This window comes from Megalobrama amblycephala, linkage group LG4 (genome assembly GCF_018812025.1).
Source record: "Megalobrama amblycephala isolate DHTTF-2021 linkage group LG4, ASM1881202v1, whole genome shotgun sequence".
In the NCBI taxonomy this organism is placed as follows: Eukaryota; Metazoa; Chordata; class Actinopteri; order Cypriniformes; family Xenocyprididae; genus Megalobrama; species Megalobrama amblycephala.
Window position 1 is genome coordinate 5,355,283 of NC_063047.1, and position 24,946 is coordinate 5,380,228.

The 24,946-nt window shown below is 37.4% G+C and overlaps 5 protein-coding genes across 6 annotated transcripts in view; 1 reads left to right on the forward strand and 4 right to left on the reverse strand.

Moving 5' to 3' along the window:
* Positions 1 to 116: 116 nt before the first annotated feature.
* Positions 117 to 4,397, reverse strand: tagln2 (transgelin 2). Its single transcript, XM_048186965.1, has 5 exons — positions 4,229 to 4,397; positions 2,215 to 2,399; positions 1,880 to 2,051; positions 1,623 to 1,725; positions 117 to 794 (listed from the first exon to the last, which is right to left on the reverse strand). The coding sequence occupies exons 2-5, from the start codon at positions 2,392 to 2,394 to the stop codon at positions 647 to 649; spliced, it is 603 nt and encodes a 200-aa protein (XP_048042922.1). The 5' UTR covers positions 2,395 to 2,399; positions 4,229 to 4,397; the 3' UTR covers positions 117 to 646.
* The window catches only part of ftr84 (finTRIM family, member 84), a 31,193-nt gene continuing 10,583 nt past the window's right edge, over positions 4,337 to 24,946 (forward strand). Inside the window, exon 1 of the mRNA XM_048186957.1 lies at positions 4,337 to 4,456. The gene's annotated coding sequence lies outside the window, so the exon portion shown is untranslated. The remainder of the gene's footprint in view (positions 4,457 to 24,946) is intronic.
* Positions 5,390 to 12,232, reverse strand: LOC125266377 (cerebellin-2-like). The gene is made up of 5 exons (XM_048186963.1): positions 12,054 to 12,232; positions 9,379 to 9,489; positions 9,130 to 9,306; positions 8,870 to 9,001; positions 5,390 to 6,155 (listed from the first exon to the last, which is right to left on the reverse strand). The coding sequence occupies exons 2-5, from the start codon at positions 9,470 to 9,472 to the stop codon at positions 5,854 to 5,856; spliced, it is 705 nt and encodes a 234-aa protein (XP_048042920.1). The 5' UTR covers positions 9,473 to 9,489; positions 12,054 to 12,232; the 3' UTR covers positions 5,390 to 5,853.
* Positions 14,643 to 17,533, reverse strand: LOC125266378 (cerebellin-1). The gene is made up of 4 exons (XM_048186964.1): positions 16,769 to 17,533; positions 15,944 to 16,048; positions 15,690 to 15,830; positions 14,643 to 15,409 (listed from the first exon to the last, which is right to left on the reverse strand). The coding sequence occupies exons 1-4, from the start codon at positions 16,773 to 16,775 to the stop codon at positions 14,982 to 14,984; spliced, it is 681 nt and encodes a 226-aa protein (XP_048042921.1). The 5' UTR covers positions 16,776 to 17,533; the 3' UTR covers positions 14,643 to 14,981.
* On the reverse strand, positions 18,000 to 24,878 carry tppp2 (tubulin polymerization-promoting protein family member 2). Of its 2 annotated transcripts, none has more exons than XM_048186967.1 (4): positions 24,731 to 24,878; positions 18,793 to 18,999; positions 18,542 to 18,695; positions 18,000 to 18,450 (listed from the first exon to the last, which is right to left on the reverse strand). In XM_048186967.1, exons 2-4 carry the CDS (start codon positions 18,987 to 18,989, stop codon positions 18,256 to 18,258), a joined length of 546 nt encoding a protein of 181 aa, XP_048042924.1. In that variant the 5' UTR covers positions 18,990 to 18,999; positions 24,731 to 24,878; the 3' UTR covers positions 18,000 to 18,255. The 2 variants fall into 2 exon arrangements, with proteins under 2 accessions (XP_048042924.1, XP_048042923.1); XM_048186966.1 differs by lacking the exon at positions 24,731 to 24,878 and adding an exon at positions 24,529 to 24,673.

The following is a 24,946-nucleotide window of genomic DNA, read 5'->3' on the forward strand; positions in this document are numbered from 1 at the left end:
ATTAAAAGGGTGAGAGAAAAACTGTTATCTGGCATCTGTAACTGCCAACATTTTTACATAGCTCTCAGTGGCAAAGAAACTAAGCCAAGGCTAGAACACAAATGAACACAAGGGGATTTCAAAATGTAACTGAATTTTATTAGCAAAATCAATTATTAGTGACTCATGTACAATGTATTAACATATCAATGAAAGGCCCTAGATTCATGTTGATTTGTAGATCAGGGATGTAGAGCGAATTTGGAGCACATCATACAAATCAGATCCACAGAAAGACAAGACAAACAACTGACTGTGCAAGGCCGAATTCCATTTACATTCAGTTTGTTTCCATGGAGTGCAGCAGAATGCATTTCTTTGGAATGTATGTAATAGAATAATGGAATGTATGTCGGTCTGCGCCCTAATAGAATTTAAGGCAGACTTGATTCTAGTGGAATGTATTGGATGTCATATGTGGGGAATGGTTGGTTACTGAGGCAAGTTTTAGGTTGAAATTATACAATGTGTTTGTAAACTTTGGTTTAAGCTGTGTTCTGTTCATTGTTGTTGTCCAGCTGGGGTTTGCTGAAGGTTTAAGTGAGACTATACTTCTGGACCACTCCGCTGATGAGCCAAGAAAGATAGATCACTGGTTGTCAGGTCTTTATTTGTTGTTTAAGATCTGTCGAGGTCGACCATAACTCATGCCTGCCTGTGATGCCCCTTTGTTAGTGCCCATCTGTAGGCCGATTACACTCTGACCCTCTTTCAGCTGATCCTCAGAGAACTCTCTCTTGTTCTCCTGGGCTTTCCTGATGTAAAGATTAAAACAAACAATTCAGTACACACACATACAGTGGTCTACCGTTCAAAAGTTTGAGGTCAGTGAGATTTTTTTTAAAAGAAATTAATACTTTTGTTCAGTAAGGATGAGCTAAATTGATCAAAAGTTGACAGTATAAACATTTAGAATGTTACAAAAGATTTCTATTTGGTTTAGAAAAGCATTGTTCTTTTGAACTTTCTATTAATCAAAGAATAAAAAAAAAATGTATTACAGTTTCCACAAAAATGTTAAGTAGCAAAACTGGTTTTAACATTGGTAATGTATAAGAAATGTTTCTTGATCAGCAAATCAGCATATTAGAATGATTTCTGAAGGATCATGTGACACTGAAGACTGGAAATTCAGTTTTTCCATCACAGGAATAAATTACATTTTGAATATTAAAATAGAATCCAGTTATTTTATATTTTAATAATTTTAAACAATGTTACTGTTTTACAATGTTACATGGCGAGCATTTCATCGGCCCCAAACTTTTAAGCAACTTTTACTCTTGGCTGCCAATGAAGTTATATTTGTTTATAACTGCTGTTTGTTTATAGCCATCTTTTCTTTTGTAAAGTTTTATAATACCATATTTCTGTGAGACATACACTTATCTGTGTTTCCTGATCCCATTCTGGATACATTAAAAATGTCTGGCCAATAAGTGTTTGTAATCATGTTGCTATGACGATAAACCACAGCTGCAAATCGGCCAGTACAGTGGCTTGTTTTTGTTATCTGGTTGCTATGGTGCCGGGGCAGCCGGTTCGTTTTGCGAACAGGAAGAGGAAACTACAACAACACTCACTTGTGAAACCAACTGGGGTCACCGCGGTAACAGCCATCACCCTTAGTAACAGCCAGACTCCCCAATGACATCAGCGTCATTTGTACAGCGGCAAGGTCCTTACCTACCCACACACAAACATGAAGATCAACAAATGATTGCCATTTTTGGCAGTTCCTGATTCAGACGAATCAATTGTTGACTTTAATTGTAACGAATCAATTGTGACGAATCAATTGTTGACTTTAAGAACACATGATGTGAGAACAGGCGCTCACCCTCCCAGAGGTCAACAGTTTGAAACATGTCAGACTTGGTGACTCCATAGCGTTCAGCAGCACCAAGGAACTGAGAGATCTGCTCCATCTGTTTAAAAGCCATTCCAGAAGCTTGGATCTTTTTCACAGGCTTTGAATCCTTATGGAGACTGTTAATCAGCTCACATAAAACCTACAAAGAAGGAACCGAAAAAGAGATGATTATAATTTTGAAACGGTTGTGGTGACATTACAAAGACTTTTATAATGTAACCTTGTATAATTTAATGATTTCCAGATATAAAGATATAAAACTTGAATGTTTTCTCAGATACACATTGACTGTGGTGACTTACACATCCATCCTTAAGCCACTGCTGAAAGCCTTGTTTTCCAGGTTGAGGTCTTCCTACAGAATCCCCACACTGAGCGACTATCCACTCCACCAGCCGCTCCTCCAGATCTGGATCGTACTTCTTGTCAATCTTGCTCTGCACCTCGCGACTCAGACCATAGGATGGACCTTTATTTGCCATTTTGACTGAGAAAACACACCCCTTATTAGTTTTTATGAACGATAACACTGGACCAAACCTGTACAAGAATAAGCAGATGTGTTCTTTGTGTTTTTAAGCTGCCTCGCTATTTTGCATGATCTGTTCAGGCAGGTTTGGTTTTACTGTTAAAAAGACTGAATCTGTAGGCAGAGGATTGAGCTTTGTAAGGAATATCTAACTGTGACGAATACCATGAAAAAAAAAAAAACACATTTCAATGCAGATTGAATGCACTGTTCACTGAAGTGTATCTTTAGACATAACATGTACTTAACCGAGCATGTAGCAACACAACCTCTGAACTAGCAAAGAGACGGACATCTCAGATTTTAATCAGAAACTGATGACCACTGAGTTTTAAAAATGCTGCAACTTGCTTCTGTGTCAACATGTCCTTACGACCTTTCAGCTGTTATATTGGATTTATCAGGCCTTCATTTGAATTCATTACTGTTTCAGGCACCACATCATGAACTAAAATGCAAACACAACAGTATAGGCAAACTCATACAGATAGAAAGAGAGATACAAGCTAAAACTCGAAGATAGATTTGTCAAAGTCCAACCCTCATCAACTAAGGAAAATTGTGGCCTGTTTGCTAGTCAGTGAAGAGTCTTCCAGTTGACTCCTTCTAAAATTCAATCATAAAAAGCATACGCTCTGTCTTGCAATTTTCCTGCCGTTTCCTCCTTTTTCTAGTTTGTTGCACTCTGATTCCACAGCTATCTATGAAATTGTTTTAATTCCAGACATTCACAAATATTTTATTTACATACATCCCTGTCTAAACTCAGACATCGCTGCTATGGGTGAATATGCACAATGACAAGTTACATCTTGCCCTGCCCATGTTTGGAGGTGTGTTGTGTTGTGTTGTGAGAGTGTGTGTGTGTGTGTTCCTTTGTCTTGATGAAAAAACTGTGCATATCACAGTTCAATTTGTTCACATCCGGTGAGCATTTCCTTTATTTGTAAGCCGTAGAACACCATCTGTTGGGCCATGTATGACTACACACACAAGCACACCTGGAGTCTCTGATGCAATCTTACTGAGTTACTAAACTGTCCTTTCTTTCCTCATATCTCAGATTGCGTAAGAATTTTCACCTTATCTGATGTTTGGCTTTAGGCTCGATATCATGCAACTCTACGACTCCCTCTTCAATAATATTAGCTGAGGATAAGGTGTGGTATGTAAGCAAACACTTCTGAATGGTAAAAGCAGGGACAAATAATTAAGAATGACTTTATGTGATATTCAGTCTAGTTATGGTTTGTCAAATCAAAAAATTATCCACTAACACTTAGTCTTCAAACACAGGAAACCAGAGGCTATTAGAGGAACTGGTTTCAGAACCAAAAGCATTTTTGCAGAGATCTGATACTCTCACTTGAATCTCACAAAAGAGAGAGAGGGGAGTAATAAGGACAACCCTCATTTGCAGTGAAAAAACATGTGCGTCATGTAGCCAGATTATTATTCCGTTTTGTAAGATGCAGTTTGAAAATATGCGTGCATGTGAAAGACAGAGAGAGCTTGCAACATGTCATCAGCTGCTGCCAATAAAAAAACTTTACAGACACAGAACATGTGAAAAGAGGCAGAGGCATTCATCAGAGAACAAACTAAGATCACGGGATTTCTTCATTCTTGGCTATAGACCACTAAAACATCTCTAAATACTTTCTTTCTTTCTGTGTCGTTCTTACTCTCTTGTTCACTCTGACTCTACCTTGGTTTATATTACATATTTATTCCTTACAAAATCATTTTAACATAGCTGTACGTGGGTTTATATGTAAAGTACTTACCAGTTTATGTGTAGAAACCCTGTTCAGTAGTCTTGATATGGAAATGCGTATTCTGTGGTGCACACAAACTGTGTGTTTATATAAAAGAGAATCTCTTCCTCTTTATGACAGAGTTCAGGGTCCAAGCTCAGGGAGTGCCACCTTCATGGAAATGACTTCACCGAGAGCGAGCCGGAGCATGAGAACGAGAGGGAGTGAAGGACAAGAGCTAGAATGGCAAAAGAGGAGGTAACCACATCCATAAAAGGTCATGACTTTTTTTGGAGTCTCTCTCTCTCTCCACCGTTTTCTGCCCCTCCCTTCCTCTCTCGTTTCCCTGTATTGCAATGTGCGTCCTTATTTGGGAGAGGGAAAAGAAGCGGTCTGGACAGAGTGAGGAATTTCTTCACATGCCTTCTCCTCCACTCCGCCCAGAGCAGAGGGAAGAGGGTGAGAGGAATGACATGGGCATGAATGAGAAAATATCTTGGCATTTTCTGTGGAGGCTGATGATTAAAGGGTTTGATGAAACAGGAAATCACTGAGTGCACACATGACAGCTGACAGAAAAAATTAAACAAGCCTCAGAAAGTAAATGTGGCAAAAGTGAGAGAAAGAAAGAACACCAGACAGACGTGCATACCATTCCTGACATGTCATGACATCACTGGACAAAGTGAACTGTAATGATATCATCATCTGACTTCTGCTTCTGTAGCAACACAGAATTGAGTCACTTCCCTTTGCTTTTATGTTTAATTTTTGTAAGATGACCTTCTGGTACCTTGTCTATTCTCTGTACGTTGTTATAGGCTACATTAGGTTTGTTTTCTAAACATCAAATATATTGTCTCAAGTTTAGGCATATGATTAGTTCAGTATCTATGATATTCAATAAGTCCAGAGTTTTCCGTGTAGGGGGTTTAGCACTGATAAATTTTTTACATGTAAATTACTCTGTCAAGGTGTATTTGTCAACTTAGAGAGTGCAGTAAATGAAGGCTATGAGACTGCATTGTTGGATTAATGTAATGGTTTAAGGATGGATATAGGCATATTAAGTATCTAATGTTGGAAATCAAGTAACTTTTACTTGTAGTTCATAAAATGCTGTTCATTGTGTTAACTTGTAAACCAGCACATTGAAGTGAGGTCTCACGCTGAGCTTGTTCCTGTTGAGATTCATCAGTCGCAGGGGTGTGTGTCATTCACTGGTCTGATGTGAGATGAGATAACACAGAGTGGCTCTGGGTGTGGTTACCCATTTACACACAAATGAGGGTTTCACTACATTATCATTTAAAAATTTGGGGTCAAATACGTTTTTTCTTTGAAAGCAATAATTATTTTATTCAGCATGGATTTAATTCACCAAAAGTGACAGTAACATTAAATGAATTCCTAACATTAGCCTGCAACTGTGTGGAAAAAAAAATAAAAAAATCTGCTGTGATACAACTGCATGTGTGTAAATGTATGTCTGAATGAATTTATTTCTTAAGAGAGAGGTGTATATGTCTTAAAGAGTAAACAGAGGCCATAACAATGAGTTTGTCTCCACTAGTCCTAGTTAATCTATTGAACATAATGAAAACATTACTGTCAGTGTGTCTGTTTGGATGTGTTTGCAGCCATTTTGTGCTGTTTTAGCTCTCAGTAGGATAAAGCAAGTATCCGCTGAAGATGTTTTGGCCCCACATGTCCCCGCAGATTTCTCTGCCGGACAGGAGCTGTACATAAACCTGTTCTCCAGCACTGAGACCGAACAGGACAGTTTGGGTGGCGCTGTCTTCGGCATCCTCTCTGTTGTCCTCCCACGTAGCGGCCTCAGAACGGCCCTGTCTCACTAGTGCCACCCGCTGGTACAAACGCTGTCCTTCAGATCCCTTGTTTGAGTACACAGTGAGGCTGAAGGAGAAAACGCCCGCACAAGGAGCCGTGAAGATACCTGAGTGAGTCAGACACAGATTGATTATCTGTGCATTTTAATACATTTGTGTGTGTGTGTGTGTGTGAGAGAGAGAGAGAGAGAAAGAGATGCATCATATCAAATTACCACATTTGTATGTGTACACTAATAACGTTCCTTAAATATGTTATTAGTGTATTTGTTGATCTATTTATTCTAAATAATTTGTATTTAATATTATTAGCATATTTATTTATACATTCTAATTTAATTTAAAAATATTGATTTATTTATTCTAATTTTGTTCCATATGTTTTATAACATTGATTTTTGTTACTTTATTCTTTATTAGCGTATTTATTTATATATTTTACTTTTTTTTTTTTACAAATATATTAATAGTGTATTTAATTTTAACATTTTAACATTTAAAAAAAGTATTAGTTTGTTTATTTGTTTTCTCATTGTGTTGTAATTTTTTTGTGTGTTTGTTTGTTTGTTTTTTTACCATATCCCTTTTTTCTCCTTCACATCCTATGGGCCTGTATCTTTATTTTAATTTCTTTATCTATGTTTTGTATTGTTTATTTCAGTACTATAAGTACTGTATACTCTTTGCCTGTATTACATATTTTTACCAGAGAAGCTTTGTTGACTTACTTAAAGGGGACCTATTATGTCCCTTTTTACAAGATGTAAAATAAGTCTCTGATGTCCCCAGAGTGTGTATGTGAAGTTTTAGCTCCAGATACCCCACAGATTATTTTTCATAGTATGTTAAAATTGGGACTTTTTCGAGCAAAAACAGTTTTTGTGTGTGTCCCTTTAAATGCAAATGAGCTGTTGTTCCGGCCCCCTTTCAAGAAAAGGGTGGAGGTTCAAGAGCTCATGCTCCAGCATGCAGACAACAACAAAACAAGACAATCTCACGCACTGAAAATGTCAGAAATTGTCTGTAGCGGTGTTCAGTTTGAACCGGAGTTGGACAATGATGCCTACAGAGCATATAAGCTGCATGGAGAACAGGTGTAGTTTAGTTTAATTACGGTTATAACTTATGTTGTCATCTTATTTTATCCACTATTAGTACAAGCCTGTTGTAGGGGACCCTGTCTGAATGATAGCCAAAACTTTACTTATGAGTTGTATGAAGTTTATTGTACTTCACACAAAAGATGACACATCTGTTAGTGTTTTCACTCCAGAAAATCACAGTAAGCGCTGAATAAAACACAGAACAAGAAGTGCGCATTAAAATCTTCGGCAAACCTGGTAAACTTTATATCCGTAAAACAACTCAGATGAACTGTAATAAAGTGCATGCTCTCCCGTTAATTACTGCCATAACCAGTATCGCTTCGGAGACTATAAGCTGGATCATGAACAATTGGTAGTGATTCATCCTTGAGTAACAACTTTTTAGCAAAACCTGTGTTTTTTTGTATTGTCCCTTTGTAGAAATCATTCTGGTGTAAAATAATTCGCGCAGACATAAACGAATTTAGATATATGGGGGCGCATTCCCTTCAAAAATAAAACTAATCCACTGCATCTTCAGCGGCTCTGCTGTCTAGAGTACATGAAGACTGTTATGTTCACTCTTACATCCAACAACAAAACACAAGAGTTGCTTAAGAGACATTCTTGTCGCTACAGCTGCTCCAGCCTGGAGAAAATGGTGGACGGTGTACAATTCGCTCAGGGCGGAAACTATAGGTGTGTCCCAATTTGCGTACTTGTGCACTATTCTATGACGTTTTTAAGTATAAATAGTGTGAGTAGTGCGTTCACACTGAAAATTCCAAAAAGAAAAAGTGCACTTTAAATACCCGGATGATGCACTAAATTAACGGAAAAAACGAAGTGTGGAATGTTGGACACTTCGTGCACTCAACTGTCGCAGCTTTAATTACGTAGTGGAGGGGTAGGGAGGATCGAACTCCGTTATTAAATGACAAAATAACCTTATATAATTCATGCACTACATGGATGAGTGCATAGTGCACAAGTACATAGTGTATAAGTGCATAGTGTATAGTGCGTCATTTGGGACGCAACTTATGCTAATACGGCAGAGTCTGTCAGCAGTCGTGGGTGGGGCCTAGGCATTTTTTGACGTCAAAAAACAGCTTGTTCTGAAACACCGCTTATGATTTATGGGGATAAAAAAAGGAGTGGGTGGATTTTTATTATTATAGGGGCAATTCAAATGTCGCATCTAAAAAAAGCATGGCTGTGCCACTTTCTCCTTCTTTCCAAAGCGCTCAGGAGCTTGCGCTCCTGTGGCGTCTGACGCTGCTATGCAATCATGAACTGTGACGATGATGAGGAAGTTTCAGCGATGGATAAATTGATTTCTAGCCCTTGCATTTGTTCTACTACTAGATATATTTATGGAGATGAGAAATAAAAACCCGCCCTGTACAGCTATGATCAGCTGTTCGGCTGAGCTTTCATTGTTGTAACGGAAAGGCCGAGCTGATTGGTTGGTTCTTGTCACATGACCTGCGGTGCACTTGCGGCATTCTGAAAAGTTGAGAATTTTTCATCTCGATGCACCTGGAAAACATGAGCGCATCTTCTATTTTGAAATAACGCACTTGAGTGCTCAAAAGATGCAATATGTGAACGGCCCCATAGAGTAGTTGTGTACGCACACTGCAAACACACATTTATGTTCAAACCATGTAAAAGTGAATTTTGCATAATAGGTCCCCTTTAAGAGATAGAGAGATAGAGGTGGTGTTGTGTACCTAGTGCAGGGTTGTATCCATTGCCGTGGTTGAGTGTGACATTGCCATAGGGAATGGGCACATCACAAGTAAAGGGGCCAAAACATCCAGACATCTGAGACATAGTTGCAGTAAATGCCACCATTCTGCCACCTGCAATAACAAACAGAGAAACGTAAACTTTTGATAAATAAGAATCAACAGATTCATGCATGTACATAAAGTTGTGTCATATAAACATCAGATAAACACAGTGTGATCTGTAGAAGGAGTCGAGTGACCTGCTGTCTCCATAATGTGCTTCTCAAGCTCTAACAGTGCAGTCCAGACGTTCATGAGGCGATTAAAAATGTACTCCTCAAGATTGTCCATCTGTGCAGCTGCACAACAGCAGCTCTGCTTACTGAACGCGCACTCACAGTTCCAGCCTCCACACGGCAGAGAGCCCTGCCATGCATCTGAAAGAGAGAGGGACGAGGGGTCAGTGATGTCTAGTTAGAAAAGAGAGAGAAAGAATGAAACATTCAGACCTGCTGCTGCTTGAAGTTCTGGAGAAATGCTGGCTGTCTCTCGGGTGACAAACAGCACAACCGTCACACACACACTGATGACTGCGGTGTTCATCTTAACATCCAGCAGTGCTTGAAAACACACAGATGAATGCAATCACAAGATTCATCTTTTTACAGTCTGAACATTTTCTTTAAGCTGCATGTACTTTCTTGTGTCATTTGAGTTACCAAATGGAATGGAATTGCAAAAAAAAAAAGGTTTTCGAACACCCCTTTGTCCTTAATTGGTGGGTCAAACACATAATCCCACCCTGGGGCATCACTAAACCTTTTTTTAAACTGATAAATCCTTGCCTGACAATGAAGATTACCATATAATATAGAGTCATTTTCACTGGTACAATTTCAGCACTCATGCCTTGTGTTTTCTGTTAGCTGTTTCGAATCAGAACTAGCGATGCCAGATTAAAAAACTAATCACTCTTTTGATCTAATCTATAAGAAAAGGTATGAAATTGTTTGTGATTCAATTTGATTAATTCAGACAGTTCACGCATGCACTGAATTGTTTGCAACAGTACTTAAAGGATTAGTTCACTTTTAAATAGACTTTTGCTGATAATTTACTCACCCCCATGTCATCCAAGATATCCATGTCTTTCTTTCTTCAGTCGAAAAGAAATTAAGGTTTTAGATTAAAACATTCCAGGATTTTTCTCCTAATAATGGACTTCAATGGGCACCAAACAGTTCAAGGTCCAAATGACAGTTTCAGTGCAGCTTCAAATGGCTTTAAACGATACCAGACGATTAATAAGGGTCTTATCTAGTGAAACGATCGTAATTTTAAAAAAAATAAAGTTTAAGTTTTATAAGCACAAATTACTCGCCTTGCTCTGTTCTGCGTTGCGTGTTCGTGGTGTCACGTAATACTCAATTGAAAAGGTCACGCTTGACATAGGCGGAAGTACCGAGTCGGTGTTTACAAGTTGAACGTGCAAATATAAGTCAAACGCCGTTTACAAAAAAAGGTAAAACAGCTAATGGATCTTCCATCCTGTGTTGTCAGTGCCATCAGACTGTCATACCCTTCTCCATCAGAACAAAAACACCTCTAAAGGGGGTCGCACACCGGACGCGAAGCTCGGTGCCACGCAGCGCCGCATCTCTGACAACTCACAGGTATCGCACACCGGCAGTTCACATTATATACGCGCGAGCTCAATTTTGACTCGACTCCTAATAGAAGAGCTAATCCATGGATCCATTTTGTCCGGTAATGCAGCGAGATGGAAACAGACTCACCGACTGATTCTAATGGCGGGATTGAAATGGTCCAGTCGTGGCAGCATTGAGATTCTTCCTCTGTTGGCAATGGTTGGCATTTGCCACATGTGCACCACCACGTCTCGTTAGATCTTCGTCTGCCTGATGCTTGAGAGGTGTGTATCGCCACAGCAGTCTCTTCCATCTGCCTAATTTCTTCCTCTGTGTATTCCAGTTCAAAAAGGTAGGGCAGGGTGAAAAACTCATCTTCTCCTCAAAGTTCAAAATCGTCCGACATTGTTGTTTTACCTCTTTTTGTAAACGGCATTTGACGTAGTATTTGCACGTTCAACTTGTAAACACAGATTCGTACGTCCGCCTACGTCAAGCGTGACCTTTTCAACGTAATTGCGTATTATGTGACGTCACGAACGCGCATCGCAGAACAAGGCGAGCATTTGTGCTTATAAAACTTAAACTTTTTTATTTTATTTTTTTAAATGACCGATCGTTTCGCTAAATAAGACCCTTATTCATCATCTGGTATCGTTTAAAACCATTTGAAGCTGCACTGAAACTGTCATTTGGACCTTGAACCGTTTGGTGCCCATTGAAGTCCATTATTAGGAGAAAAATCTTGGAATGTTTTCATCAAAAACCTAAATTTCTTTTTGACTGAAGAAAGAAGGACATGGACATCTTGGATGACATGGTGGTGAGTAAATTATCAGCAAATGTTTATTTAAAACAGAAAAAAGAACACTCTATGTGATGGATATATTTCCTCGATTTTTAGGAAACAAAAGTTTATAGTCAACTATGAAGCAGCTCTTTATTGCATGTACACCTTGTGAACAACTGCATGTGATGACACTTTATATCCATAACTGTATCAACAAAAAGAGTATCGTTGCTGTATCGTTAAACCATTGTTGCTGTGTCGGGTTGCTCCAATCTGAGCAATCTCCAAATGCATTACATGTAGCACTTTTTTTTGCATTTTTGGAAAGTATTTTAAAACTGAAAATGACACATTTCTGCTTGAGCTTTTAATATAATTTTGAGGTACTTTGTTCAGCTTTGAACTCAAAGCTCAGTTTGAGTCACAAGAGGAACCTCTTCAAGAGTAGCAGATCCTGATTCAAAACAACCAAGTCTGAAATTATGTGCTTATTTTACTGATGTTCAATACTCAAAATCTTATATACATGTAAATTTCTCCAAATTTATTTGCAGCTTTATATTCAAAATAGCATTACCATTCATGCTAGAATTTTAGTCATTGGTGTTAAGTGAATTATATTATTGTCATCAAAACTATTTTGGTGACTTTGATGAGAAAGCTTCTATCACAAATCTAAAAAGCTGTTTCCAGCCTAAAAAGAATAATTGATCATATATACACACATTTTCTTTGGAATACTCACCTTTTCTGTGACCTAGTGTAACCTTTTACTCCAGTCAAATAGCTTTGTTGGTTTTGGCGGTGTTTAGGTTTCTTCAAGTCCTTTAAGTTCACAGCAATGGCACTCCTTATTGGCAAAAACACCCCTGTTAAACACTCAAACTGGCTTTGAACATATGAAGAGTCCTGCTTACTGTGTGGTGGAGGTGTTCATTGTTGGTGCTTATAGCTTTGATTTGTGTTGATGTCAGGCACAGAGGGCCGTCCCACCCTGATGTCCATCAAACTTGATTGTGTGTATGTGTGTGTGTGTGTGCATATTTGTACACATAGCTGCTCTAATATAAAATCCCAAGGAACTGCAATAAACTCCCAGATGTGTGTTATGAGGAGATGAGAACTGATAAAACAGAAAAAGGGACAAGAGAATCAGTAGGTCAGCTGGGTCTGGTTGCACATGTGTTTGTGTGAACAACTGGTTGATCTTATCCGTTATGGGTGTATCAACAGCATTATTATCAATGGAGCAGTAATGTTTTGTTCTTTAGTGAGATCAAAAATAGTACATGTTTGTGTATTGTGTTGTTTGGTTTAAAATGGTTCATCCCAACTTCAGCTGCGTAATGTTAAAAATATTAACCACACAAAAGTTTCTCAAATTTCAGCCTTATCATATGGCAGAATGAAATGGGAAATGAGAGTAACTGGCATTTTGTGTGTTGGTTTAGACTACTGATGCCACTCAGGAAAAAGAGTTGATCAACATTAGCCATAATGGCATAAATAGAGACAACCAAAATATGGACTGTAACACAGTTTAGTGAATTATTCTTGCTTTCTAAAGACATTTTACAAAAGCAGACATTGTATAATGCTGCCTGTTGTTGGTGTTTTTTTTTTAGTTTGTTGTTTTATAAGTGACAAAGTGTATGTTGAATGACAACTTTTGCTATTGTTCTGGAAGAATGAGTTGATTTGACACATGTATGAAGTGTTTTGGTAGTTTTAGTGCATTTTGAATGTGAACTTAGTTTTTTTTTTCAACTGTTTATACACATTTATAAAACTTTGCCTCATTTTTTTCAAAACTTTACACACAAATTCAAGAATTGCACACACAACATGCAAAATGCCTCAGATCTCTTGCAAAATGAAGCACTGGATTCAAAATATCACAAACACATCTCAAAAGCAAACATTTGTCTTACACTGCAAACACCTTTGCCATAATATTTGTGTACAATATTGAAAGTAATCAGCAGAGAGATGTTGAAAAATTCATGGTAAACATGAAAGCAAGATTGAAACCACACTATTTATTTTTTACTGTAAACATTTGTGGTTGTGACTTTTACCTTTTGGTTTGTGTTACCACAAGGCCAATGATGTCGGAATGTTTTGTTACATTTTCTTATTGTACATAAACCATAATATTAAAATAATATAAGAGGCATATTTAAAATAGTAAATCTAGTTAAAGAAAGGATGGGTATACAGGATCAACCAAACAAGATTGAAACCACACTATTTATTTTTACTGTAAACATTTGTGGTTGTGAATACAGTGTTACACAGTACGAAAGAAAAGAAATCCATCAACCATGTGTAGTTAGACAGAAACAATGGTTGTGTTTGAAAAAGGAAATCAAGATACTTCCTGTTAGATTTTTGTGTTACATAGAGAACTGTGTGTTGTGTTTTGATAAAAGTATTTTATAAAATTGAAAACTGAGTCGAAGGCCGAGAATTAGTGTATGTTTTTGCAGATTTGGTGTGGTTCTGGTGTTCGAGTGTCAGATTTCAGAAATTGCGTGACAAGCAAAGATTTTGTGTGTAAGTATTTAAAAAAAAACTGTAACTACTGTGCCAAAGTTGAAAGCTGGTTAGGAGAACTGTGTGAAGAGTTTTGAAAAAGTGACCAATAAGTAAATGTGTCCTATGGCAATTGTAAAAAAACAAAAATAACAACAAATCTGTAACACATGTGTAGGTGACATATAATTGTTTTGATAGTGTTTTATTTTTTTGATTCAGAATATATTTCAGTATGGTATTACTGTCTTATTCATTTTTGTATTATTTTGTATTGTTTTTGTGTTTATGTTTTCAACATAAGTTTACAGTTTGGAATTTTGGTCGTGTTTGCGTCTGAGTGGAAAAAAAAAAAAAATCATGTACTTTATAAGTAGTAGTCATTGAATGCATTTCGTACCAAAGCAATAATAAATGATCCACACTTTAGCCTACATAGACTGATGTTGTGCGCAGTGTGCGAAGAGTAAAATAAAAATATTGATAAATATGTATAGGTACCTATAGCTGAATGATTAATTATTACTAATTGAAATGATTGAAATATGGGAAGTTTAGGATCTTTGTTTTTTGTGAATTGACTTTTACCTTTTGGTTTGTGTTACCTCAAGGCCATTGATGTCAGAATATTTTGTTACATTTACTTATTGTACATAAACCATAATATTAAAATAATATAAGAGGCATTTTTAAATTAGTAAATATAGTTAAAGAAAGGATGGGTATACAGTATCAATCAAACATTTTATATAGAGATGAAATACTGAGGGAAGGAGAAAGTAAATGACGACAAAAACAATTAAAAAATTTCAACATTTTATTAATGTTAGTTCAACATATGTGCCTTTTACAACATTCTTCTATCTTACAATAAGTGTGTGAGAGAGAGTGTGTCAAATAGTTGAAAACCACCCTTACAAGTATATTGAAACATGCTGAAAAGCAACATGTGATGACATTTAAAGTTTTACATTTAAATTTAAAACTTAAAAAAACAAAAGTGATTCTCGCAAACTGAAATAAAATTTTCCAAATCGAGTTTTATAAGGTTTGTGTGATATTTAGGTTTTGGATAAATGATCCTAGTATGAAAACCATTGCATCTATGAAAGCTCCTCACTAATATAGTTTGTGTGCTTCACTCTGTAGCATACAGCAGAAATCCACTGAATGTGTTGTAATGATTCTGATCGTCACAGAGCCAGCAGCCAGGTTGGAGACTGATGGTAATACGGTCTCCTACGCCGAGCTGCGCAAGTAAGACCGCTGTGGCCTGGTCCTCCTGGTCTTGAGCATACACCTCCCTAAGTGCTGCTAGAGCCACACCATTCCTCCTGATACTGGCACAGACGGAGAGCAGTGCACCCGGTGAGCCTGCGTCGCTGAACACGGTAAATGCCAGGTTATACACGCCTGACCGTGGAACCGTGAACACACCAGTGGATGAGTTATAGGCCTCTCCAATGTTGATAAAGATGCTCTGATAGACAACATTTATTGCCGTCCTCGCTGGACCAACACAACGTCTCCTGTCAGTTAGAGCCACAGAAAATGCCACTCGATTCTCTAAAGAGTAACAAAGAACATGTATGACACACATATGTAAAAATATAAACGCAAAATAAGGATCAGATGCAGTTATTTCTAACCAATATATTGTTTTCTTTTAAGAAGACTAGTCAGTTTGCGCATCAAATAAGTCTGCCAATTTTATTTTGTCCTAGTTATATAAAATATCTGCTCTCTTCATTTTAAAATGTTTATTTAAAAAAAACTAAAGATCCATGGAGTCCGTTGAGCTTAAGATGATGTCTGTGCTCAAAGATAGCAGTGTGTGTGTGTGTACCTCTTATGTTTCTCAGTGTGTTTTGTGCTCTGGCCAGCGAATCCTCCAGTGAATTCATACTAGAGTTTAAATATCCTTCTAACTGCCATTTTTTCCTCTGCATCACACAACAACCACATGAGTCCTGGTCAGTCAGGCACGCTAGGTAGAGAGGAATAAAGATATTAGTTGCTAAAGGTATCTGTCTAGGCTGTTAATTTACACATTATTACAGCATTATAAAGACTTGCAAGGAGACTTGCGAGGATTCTTACGGTTGATGGGATCTGGAGGGAGGGTTTGTCCTGGCGTGTCCCAGTTGAAGGTCTTTTGCTGGCCGAGCACCAGCGGCAACACAAAGAACAGCACAACACCTTTTCCTGATTAAAGTTTTCACAAAGGGTAATTGCATTCTGTCATAATAACTGTGAAGATTCCATTATACATTCTGTATGGCTCTGAGTCAGTTTAGTTTAAGCCTCATAACTCATGAAAACAGAACTATGAGACACATCTGTCACTTATAACCCACATGGAAACTACATCTGCAGACTTCCTCTTGAGCATAATTTAATCATTCTTTCAGCTACCAATAAGAGCGCAGTCATTTCAGTTCCATTAAACACATTTTACGAAAATCGATTCCTTAGAATTCCACATATTTTTTCCTACCAAAATCTGAGAAGTCTGCAGATTCCAGCACAATATAAACAAATTGAAACAACAATATTATGCTTCTGCCTCTTAAATTTTAGATACTTTTATTAGTGTTTAAAATCTGTAGAAATCATTCTTGATGATTTCTTGATTTCTATAATATAATAATAAAATAATTTCTGAAGTATCTGTGAGTTTCCAATAGACGAGTTTCAGAATTAACTGTAAAATAAATAACATTTTATATAAAATATTACCAAAATAAATATTATAGTATTCAAAACTATATTAATTATAAGGCACACAAGCAAAATCTGAATGGTATTTTGTCCCTGAATGTTTATCAGGTCCTATGATTTGCCAATTTTGTTAGGTTAGGCACTGTCCGAATAATTATTTCTGTACAGAAAGAGTGATTTTTTTTTTTTTTTTTTTTCTCTCACCTTTCATGTCTCACAGCTGTTTCTGCCTTTTGAGTCTCAGTGGGAGCAAGTGAAAATCAGAGTCTGTGTTGTGTTCAGCTTTATATCCTGACAGCACTCCTCCTTCTTCTGTATTCAAGGAGGGAGATTTAGGTGTATGTTTGGCAATATGAATTTAAAAAAAAAACTTACAACAAGGGGGAAATCAGTTTGTGTAACAGTGGGGTTTTGTATTTCAGAGTTTTAAACTATAACACCACACAATACAACACAATGCCATGTATCAAAGCCATGAAATATGATGAAACTGACCGCAAACTGCTATCTTTTCTGAGCAATCAAACAGGCTCTTTCCCAGGAAAGGATCTCTGTTTCTTATTGAATTAAGCCCCAGAACAACTTTTCAAAGGAACGCACCACACCTCTGTCTACAATACAACACAAGACTGTCAGAAATGATGCAAAACATCACAATAATGTGTTGTAATTTAAGTAAAGTATTCCCACGTGGCATTTCTTTATTTGACTTTATTTGCGTCGACTCAGTTTAGTGTTTACAGTCTGATAGAGATCTCAGTGCAACAAAGCAGAAACACACAATAAAGCTCATTTATCCAGCAAACATATTAACCCCAGCAGAAAGAAAGAAGCACTTAATGGTATAGTTCAACCAAAAATGACAAATTTGCCATCATTTACTCATCAAACCTGTAAGACTTTCAGGTCTTACTTTATTTTAAGGTGTCCTTGTTGCAGTGTAATTATAGATATAAGTACTTTGTAATATTAATTAACAACATGTACAGACTATAGGCCTAGGGTTAGGTTTAGGATTTGGTTTATTATGTAATTATGCATAATTTATAGTTATTACTAACTACATGTAATGAACAAAAAATACACTGTAAAAGTATTACAGACTTTCTTTCTTCTAAATGAAGACGGAATTATTCCTTCAGCTGTTTTTATTTGGTTCTATTTAGTCATAAATTTAAATAATGTTAATTTATGAAAGACAAGTTGGTCAGAGACAGTGCTTTTCACCACATGAAAAACTCAGTAAGATGATGATAGATTGTTGTATGACTTCACATGTCAACTCCAATCTGTTGCTTATTTTAAAAAGGAGTGCTGCTTTGTGTGTTGAATGTTTCACTAATTTACGCATTTGGCAAATGCTTTTGTCTAAAGCATTCAGGGTATTTATTTTATGTTTTCACTGGGATTGAAATCAATGTTTTTCGGGTAGTTAGCAGGAACGGACAGACAGGTTGCTACATGGTAGTAAGAAGAACCGGTCTCAAAACAAACACAAGCATCACCAAAGTGTATTTGTGATTTATAACGGCAGCACACTATTAATTTTGAATTACTCACTGATATAAAAGTCATAAAGACAGGTATCCGTGCAAAGTTTTAGCCAGGGGTTTGTTTTTGCAGGCAAGCCATGACTGCTGAAATAAAACCAGGAAGACTTCAGACATGCACATTATTCGTCCTTTCCTCTCTCATTTGTCCTCTTTTATTTTGCTGTCATAGGTGCCTTGGCCTTTGTATGTCGAGACGTATCCACTGGTGTCAGGGATGTCTTCCCTCCCAACACGGCCTTTTCCTTTTCCAGACGCATCAAAACGCTCCTTATGAGAACCGGTGAACTTACTGCTGTCTGTTAGCCTGTCCACAGCAGAGGCTTTTGCCACTTTCTGTGGAGAGAAACAGATTATGCATGGTTATTGTACATGGTTATTGCTTAATCTATGAAAACAGACTGTTTTGATTGGCTGGTATACTCACAGTGACACCAAAGTTGGCAGGTTCTTTGCCGGCAATGAGACCGTAGAGAAGCTGCACTGCCTCTTCCTGGCTCTTCCCTTTAAAGCGTTTTGTAGCCAACTCGGCCATGGCTTGAGTGAACTGCTCAAATGTGATGACACGTGCTGATTTAACCCTAAGACACATGAGCAGACACAAAGTTAGGCCCAGTCATGCATACGTCCATTGTAATGCACAGGATTAAATATAAAACTGTTTGCAAATAATCATACTTGACTTTGCTGAAGACGATGTCCACGTCCGTGCTGGTGACATTTTTCCCATCAATGACCTTGCAGTCCTTACACAGCTTAACAAAGTTTTTCCCATTCATCTCATTCCCTGTTGCTTTGGTGTCTCCATAAACTGCAAATTTACGAAATGCTGTCTCCAGCTCTGCCAGGGACACCTCACCTGAACCCTCAGCCATGCTGTCAGATCTAGCATGAGAGAAAGAATGAAAGATGTTTTGAGGGTTTTTTATGTAATATTATGATGTTTTACTGCAACATTATACTGATCTTTCCAGTCTTGGCTTTTGATTGGTCAAGTTTTATCTTTATATAGCCTACTATTATAGTTACTTTTAGTTACTTAGAATTATTTACAATTATATACTAATATATCTTTACTAATATCTTTAATTGGCTTTTTTTTAAGTTTAAGGTTTTCATCTACTATTTATATTTTAATTTTATTTCGGCTTCATTTCAATTTAAAAAATAATAACAACACTGGTCAATACAGCATTCCAGCTGTACTGAAATATATGATATGGTAACATCTATAAACAGCTGTTCATCTTATCACTATACATATGCTTATTTTTGGTACAAAGCAGCATTTTGTTATGTGAGGGTTAGATACTGTAGCAAAAAGATGTAATTTCATGAATTTGTTTAACATCTTAAAGGGTTAGTTCATCCAAAAATGAAATTTCTATCATTAATTATTCACCCTCATGTCGTTCCACATCCGAAAGTCCTTCATTCATCTTCTGAATACAAATTAAGATATTTTTGATGAAATCCGAGAGGTATATGACTTGTCTATAGACAACAATACCACTTTCAAGGTCCAGAAAGATAGTAAAGGCATCGTTAAAATAGTCAGTGTGACTACAGTGGTTCAACCTTAATGTTATGAAGCGACGAGAATACTTTGTGCGCAAAAACAAAACAAAAACAATTACTTAATTTAACAATTTCTTCTCTTCTGTGTCATTTTCATACGCTGTTTACATACATGCTTCCAGGTTCTACATCAGAACACCGGCTCATTATTGGCCGATGTTGGTCATGTGAAGAGCACTACGCATGCACGTGATACTGACGCAGGAGCCAGACAATAATGAGCCGGTGTTCTGATGTGTGCTGGTTAAATTGCTGTCTATGAGTCTCATACCTCTCGAATTTCATCAAAAATATCTTAATTTGTGTTCTGAAGAAGAAAGAAGGTCTTACAGGATTGGAACGACATGAGGGTGAGTAATTAATGACAGAAAGGCTGTACTACTTTATCTCATTTACTCCACACACACACACACACACACACACACACACACACACACACACACACACACACACACACACACACACATTCTTGTACATCTATCTTTGTGAGGACATTCATTGACACAATGCAAGCAACATTTATTTATAAAGCACATTTAAACACAATGTAGATTGTTCCAAAGTGCTGTACAAAGTACAAAACAGATCTACACAAGAATAATTTACAAGTTTCCAAATACTAAAGTATAAAAATTAGGGCTGTCAATCGATTAAAAATTTTAATCTAATTAATTACAAACTTTATTAATCTAAATTAATCGCAGACATAATTTTTTCTGTGAAAGTATTAAATATTTCAATTCAAATGAATCAATGCAGGATTTTTCCTGGGTCAAAAATGGTCTTTGGTGGTGACAGACATGGTCATCCACACAAACAGTAAAACCCTACCCATGTGATCTGCGAGCCCAATACTGACAATAAAGTACCCGTCACTCTCACTAATTCTTTCTTGCCTATACTATATTAACTAATAATATCATTTTCTACCATATACAATTGAATGCACCTAGCTAACAACAACTTGCTTTGTTCTGGTTTCACCTCACTCCAGTCTAAACTAACTGATTTTATAGGTAGGCCTAATTTACTACACACTGTCATTTAAATAACCTGAAAATATTGTGGATTATTAAGGCTAATTTTACTAACCACTCTTGCTAAATGACACTTAAACACACTTATGTTCTCATTTCAGAGGTGTTCGAGTAAATGATTCATTATAGACCGTGTGGACAGATCAGTTGTTGTCATGATTCATTAAAATGAATCTGTTCAAATGAGTCATTAGGTCGCGAATTGGACATTAGCGGACGTTGACGGGGTGTGCCTCATACGTCCTGAAAAGTGAAGCTGCGGGCTCTTTGATTGCCCCCTGGAGGCTGGATGCAGTGCAGATCATAAACCCCGCCCGCTCAATGCAGACGAACGAGACTTAAGTTAAAACATAAAAATAAATTATGCTTCAAATAAAATTTTCCGCAAGATGGTTTTGGTCATTTAAGGTAGTTGTTATCATGCTGATTTATATTCAATTGTTCGTTTTTGTGATAAGTTTGATTTTAGCTAGCAATTTGGTGTTATAGAAACGGGGCGTGTCGTCGTGCTTCACAGTTGATTGACAGCTTCTCTGAGGACTGTCGGAGCTTCGAGGGGAGATTGAAGATAAATAAATAACTATTAATTTTTCATTTTTGTGTTATTTCACACCGACAAAATGAGTTGTTCAGCAGTAAACTGTACTAACTGACCTACAAGATGTAACGGATATCTGAGCTTTTCTCGGTAACGTTAAATGTGGGCTTCATAAGCTAATTAATAAACGTTATTAGTTAAGATAATACACCTAACGTTAGCCATGACGGAAAAAAGCAGGTGATCGTTATCTGGCAGTTATAATTATTTTTATGGGTATAAAATAATAATTAGCAGGATAAAACTAATGATAGCCTACTCTAATTAATTATAGAGCACTGTCTACAGCAATCGATCTCCTGTAACGTTAGTTTAAACATTTTATTTAAAATGACAGGACCGTTTCTGATATTTTAGAGTTTCTAGAGGCATATTATATTGAGTTCATCTACTGAATTTGCTGTTTCAAAAATATTATTGCTCTAGAAACAGAATAGCCTATTATTTTATAGGTAGAATTTGAAATTACGTATAATTATAGCCTTTTAAAAATATATATCAATGATGACGCAGCCGTCTGGGCGGAAGTTTGATACCGCGACTCCGCCTCCGGGCTCCACTGACGAGTCTTTCTGCGCATGCCCAGGTTCCAAACTTTTTTTTTTTTTCTTTTTTTTTGACGTTTTTGCGTAACCGTTTTGACTTCAGTTCAATACAATGGAAGGAGGCGGCGTCGCGTCGTCCATCTTTTTTTACAGTCTATGACGTTGACGCGTTGCGTGCGGAATTGCGACTGTTATTAGGATATCGCGAAAGATTTGTCAACACAGAAAACACTTCACCACTGGATAGGATTTTCTTTTTGTTACTGAAAGTGTGGTTTATGTCAGCTGCACGTGCAGGGCGCCTGTCAGAGAAGATGAGGTGACGTTCTTTTGAGCACTATTCACACCCAACGGTTATTCAGGAAAAACATTAAAAATGTCCAATGAAGGAGCAGACCTCACATGATAGGGGAGACCATTCCAAAGCTTGGGCCCAGCCACAGAAAAGGCCCAGTCACCCTTTGATTTATAGTGACACCAAGGCACAGTTAAGAGCAAGTGAGTAGAGGATCTAAGTGACCAGCGGGACAGTATGGTACAAAAAGATCACTTGTATATCTTGGTGCATGGCCAGACAACGCCTTGTAAACAAACATAAGGATCTTAAAATCAACTCTAAATTTAATGGGAAGCCAGTGAAGGGATGCTAAAATGGGTGAGACGTGGTCCCTCTTTTTAGACCCAGTCAGAAGTCTTGCGGCTGCATTTTGAACAACTTGCAAATGTGATAATGAAGACTGAGGGAGACCAGAATAGAGAGAGTTGCAATAATCTAAACATGATGTTACAAGAGCATGAATCACAACTTCTAAATCTTTTCTTGAAAGAAGATGCTTCAACTTTGCAATTGATCTTAAATGGAAAAAACTTCCTCTAATAACAGCACTAATTTGTTTATCAAAAAATAGTGAAGAGTCAAAGATCACTCCAAGGTTTGGAGACCTAACTGGGCTTCCAGAGCAGGAGAGGAGTTTGCAGGACAACCTAGAATTAAAACCTCTGTTTTATCCTCATTTAGCTGCAAAAAATTGTTTGCCATCCACCTCTTGATATCATTTACACATTTTAATAGCACATCAGATGGACCAGTGGTGTCAAGCCTTACTGGAAGGTAAAACTGGGAGTCGTCTGCATAACAGTGATATGAAATGTTGTATTACTGAAAAATGAGGGCCAAGGGAAGCATATAAAGGGAAAACAATAAAGGTCCCAAAATTGATCCCTGGGGCACACCACACAAAACAGGTGCAGATAACGAGGAGAAATTCCCTAAATTTACAGAAAAAGTCCTATTCTCGAGATAAGAAGCAAACCATTGCAATACAGTGCCTTTGACACCTACCATGCATTCTAATCATTTAAGAAGAATGCTATGGTCAGTGGTATCAAATGCTGCACTCAGGTGCAGCAAACAAAACCAGCACAATGCAAGAGCCTGAATCCAGTGCAAGCAGGATATCATTTGTGACACTCAACAGAGCTGACTCAGAGCTATGTAATGATCTAAAACCAGATTGGAACATGTCCAAAATATTAAAAGAATCCAAATAAGACTGAAGCTGTGAAAACACTACTTTCTCCAAAAGCTTAGAGATGAAAGGCAGTTTAGAGATTGGTCGATAGTTACTAGACATTTCCGGATCAAGCTGAGGTTGCTTCACAAAGCTCTACAGAGGCTTCAGATAACACAACTAAGTACCTAACCTGAACCCTTACACTTAAACCTACCCTTTACCCAAAACCTTATCCCTAAAACCAAGTCTTGACCCTCAAACAGGCCTTTAAAGGTCTCAGAAAGTGAGGACCGGCTGAATGTCCTCTCTTTACTCTCTTGGTCCACATTCTGATCTTTGATGATGAAAGTGAAAGTGCCCTTTGCAGTCGCATCGCGGTGCCCCCATGTTCCCATTTCTCCTGCCCTCGTGAAGGTGTGTGCACACCACTGTTTTATGGGGACACATTTCAAAGACATAATGTTTATGTGTATTACTGTATATTATATCCCCTAACCCTATACCTACTCATCACAGAAAACTTTTCAGTTTTCAAAAAACATCACCAAAATATATTCCCACAAGGACAAGTATTTTATAGTATAGTATTTTAAGTAGGGTTTACCAGGACCGCAACACACACACACACACACACAAACGTATATTACTCACACTAAAAGCTGTAATTTAATGAAGTCCACTTTACTAAATTAGCTTCAGCTTTCTTTGCTGGCTTCCTCTCTCTCTCTCTCTCTCTCTCTCTCTAATATTGGGTATTTTTGAAACGTAAAAACATATAATCCATAAAAGAGTCATAAATTTGCATCTGCATTTACCTTTATAGACCTACAGAATAATAAAGTAAAAATACATTACATCACTCAAAAATTATTCAAAAAAAAAATGCATGAAACTCTTGCATTATGAGAAATTAAAAGGTTCTGGTAAACCAGTAATGCAGCCTATTTTCCTTTTATTCTGTATGTTCACAATACATAATCAGATGCTCTGTATTATCTGAAAACTGTAGTATTAAAACAAGCTAACTATGTCTCAAGCATAAATCCCTGCTGGGCTTGTTTGGCCTTGTGTATATATAACACAAAAGCTTCCGGATGGGTGTGTGTTATTGAGAATGAAAGAGAAGGAGAGATTCAGCCTACCTGACAGTGAGGTGGACAATCTTAGATACTGATGCTAAGCTGCTACTGAAAGGATGCTGAATGTGGGTGTGTGTTTCTCCGTCTTCCTCTCTGCCCGTTCTAAGTGTGTGTGTGTGTGTGTGTGTGTGTGTGTGTGTGTACAATGACGCAAGACAGAGGGGAGGAGAGAGCACAGCCCAGCACAAATGATGACTTCACTCACTCTTCTCTCTCTCTTTCTGCCACATGTCCTCTTGTCTTCCCGCTATTTAAATTGTCTCTGCCTGTTTGACCCTTTTCTTCATATTGTCCTCTTTTTTTACTCAACTGACTAAGTACTCCTTCACTTTCAACCTTCTGTCCCTCCTCCTTCTCTCCTCCTTCTGTCTTTGTTTTTGTCTCTCTCTGCTGCCACACCCTTTCCCATCAGTCTCAGTGG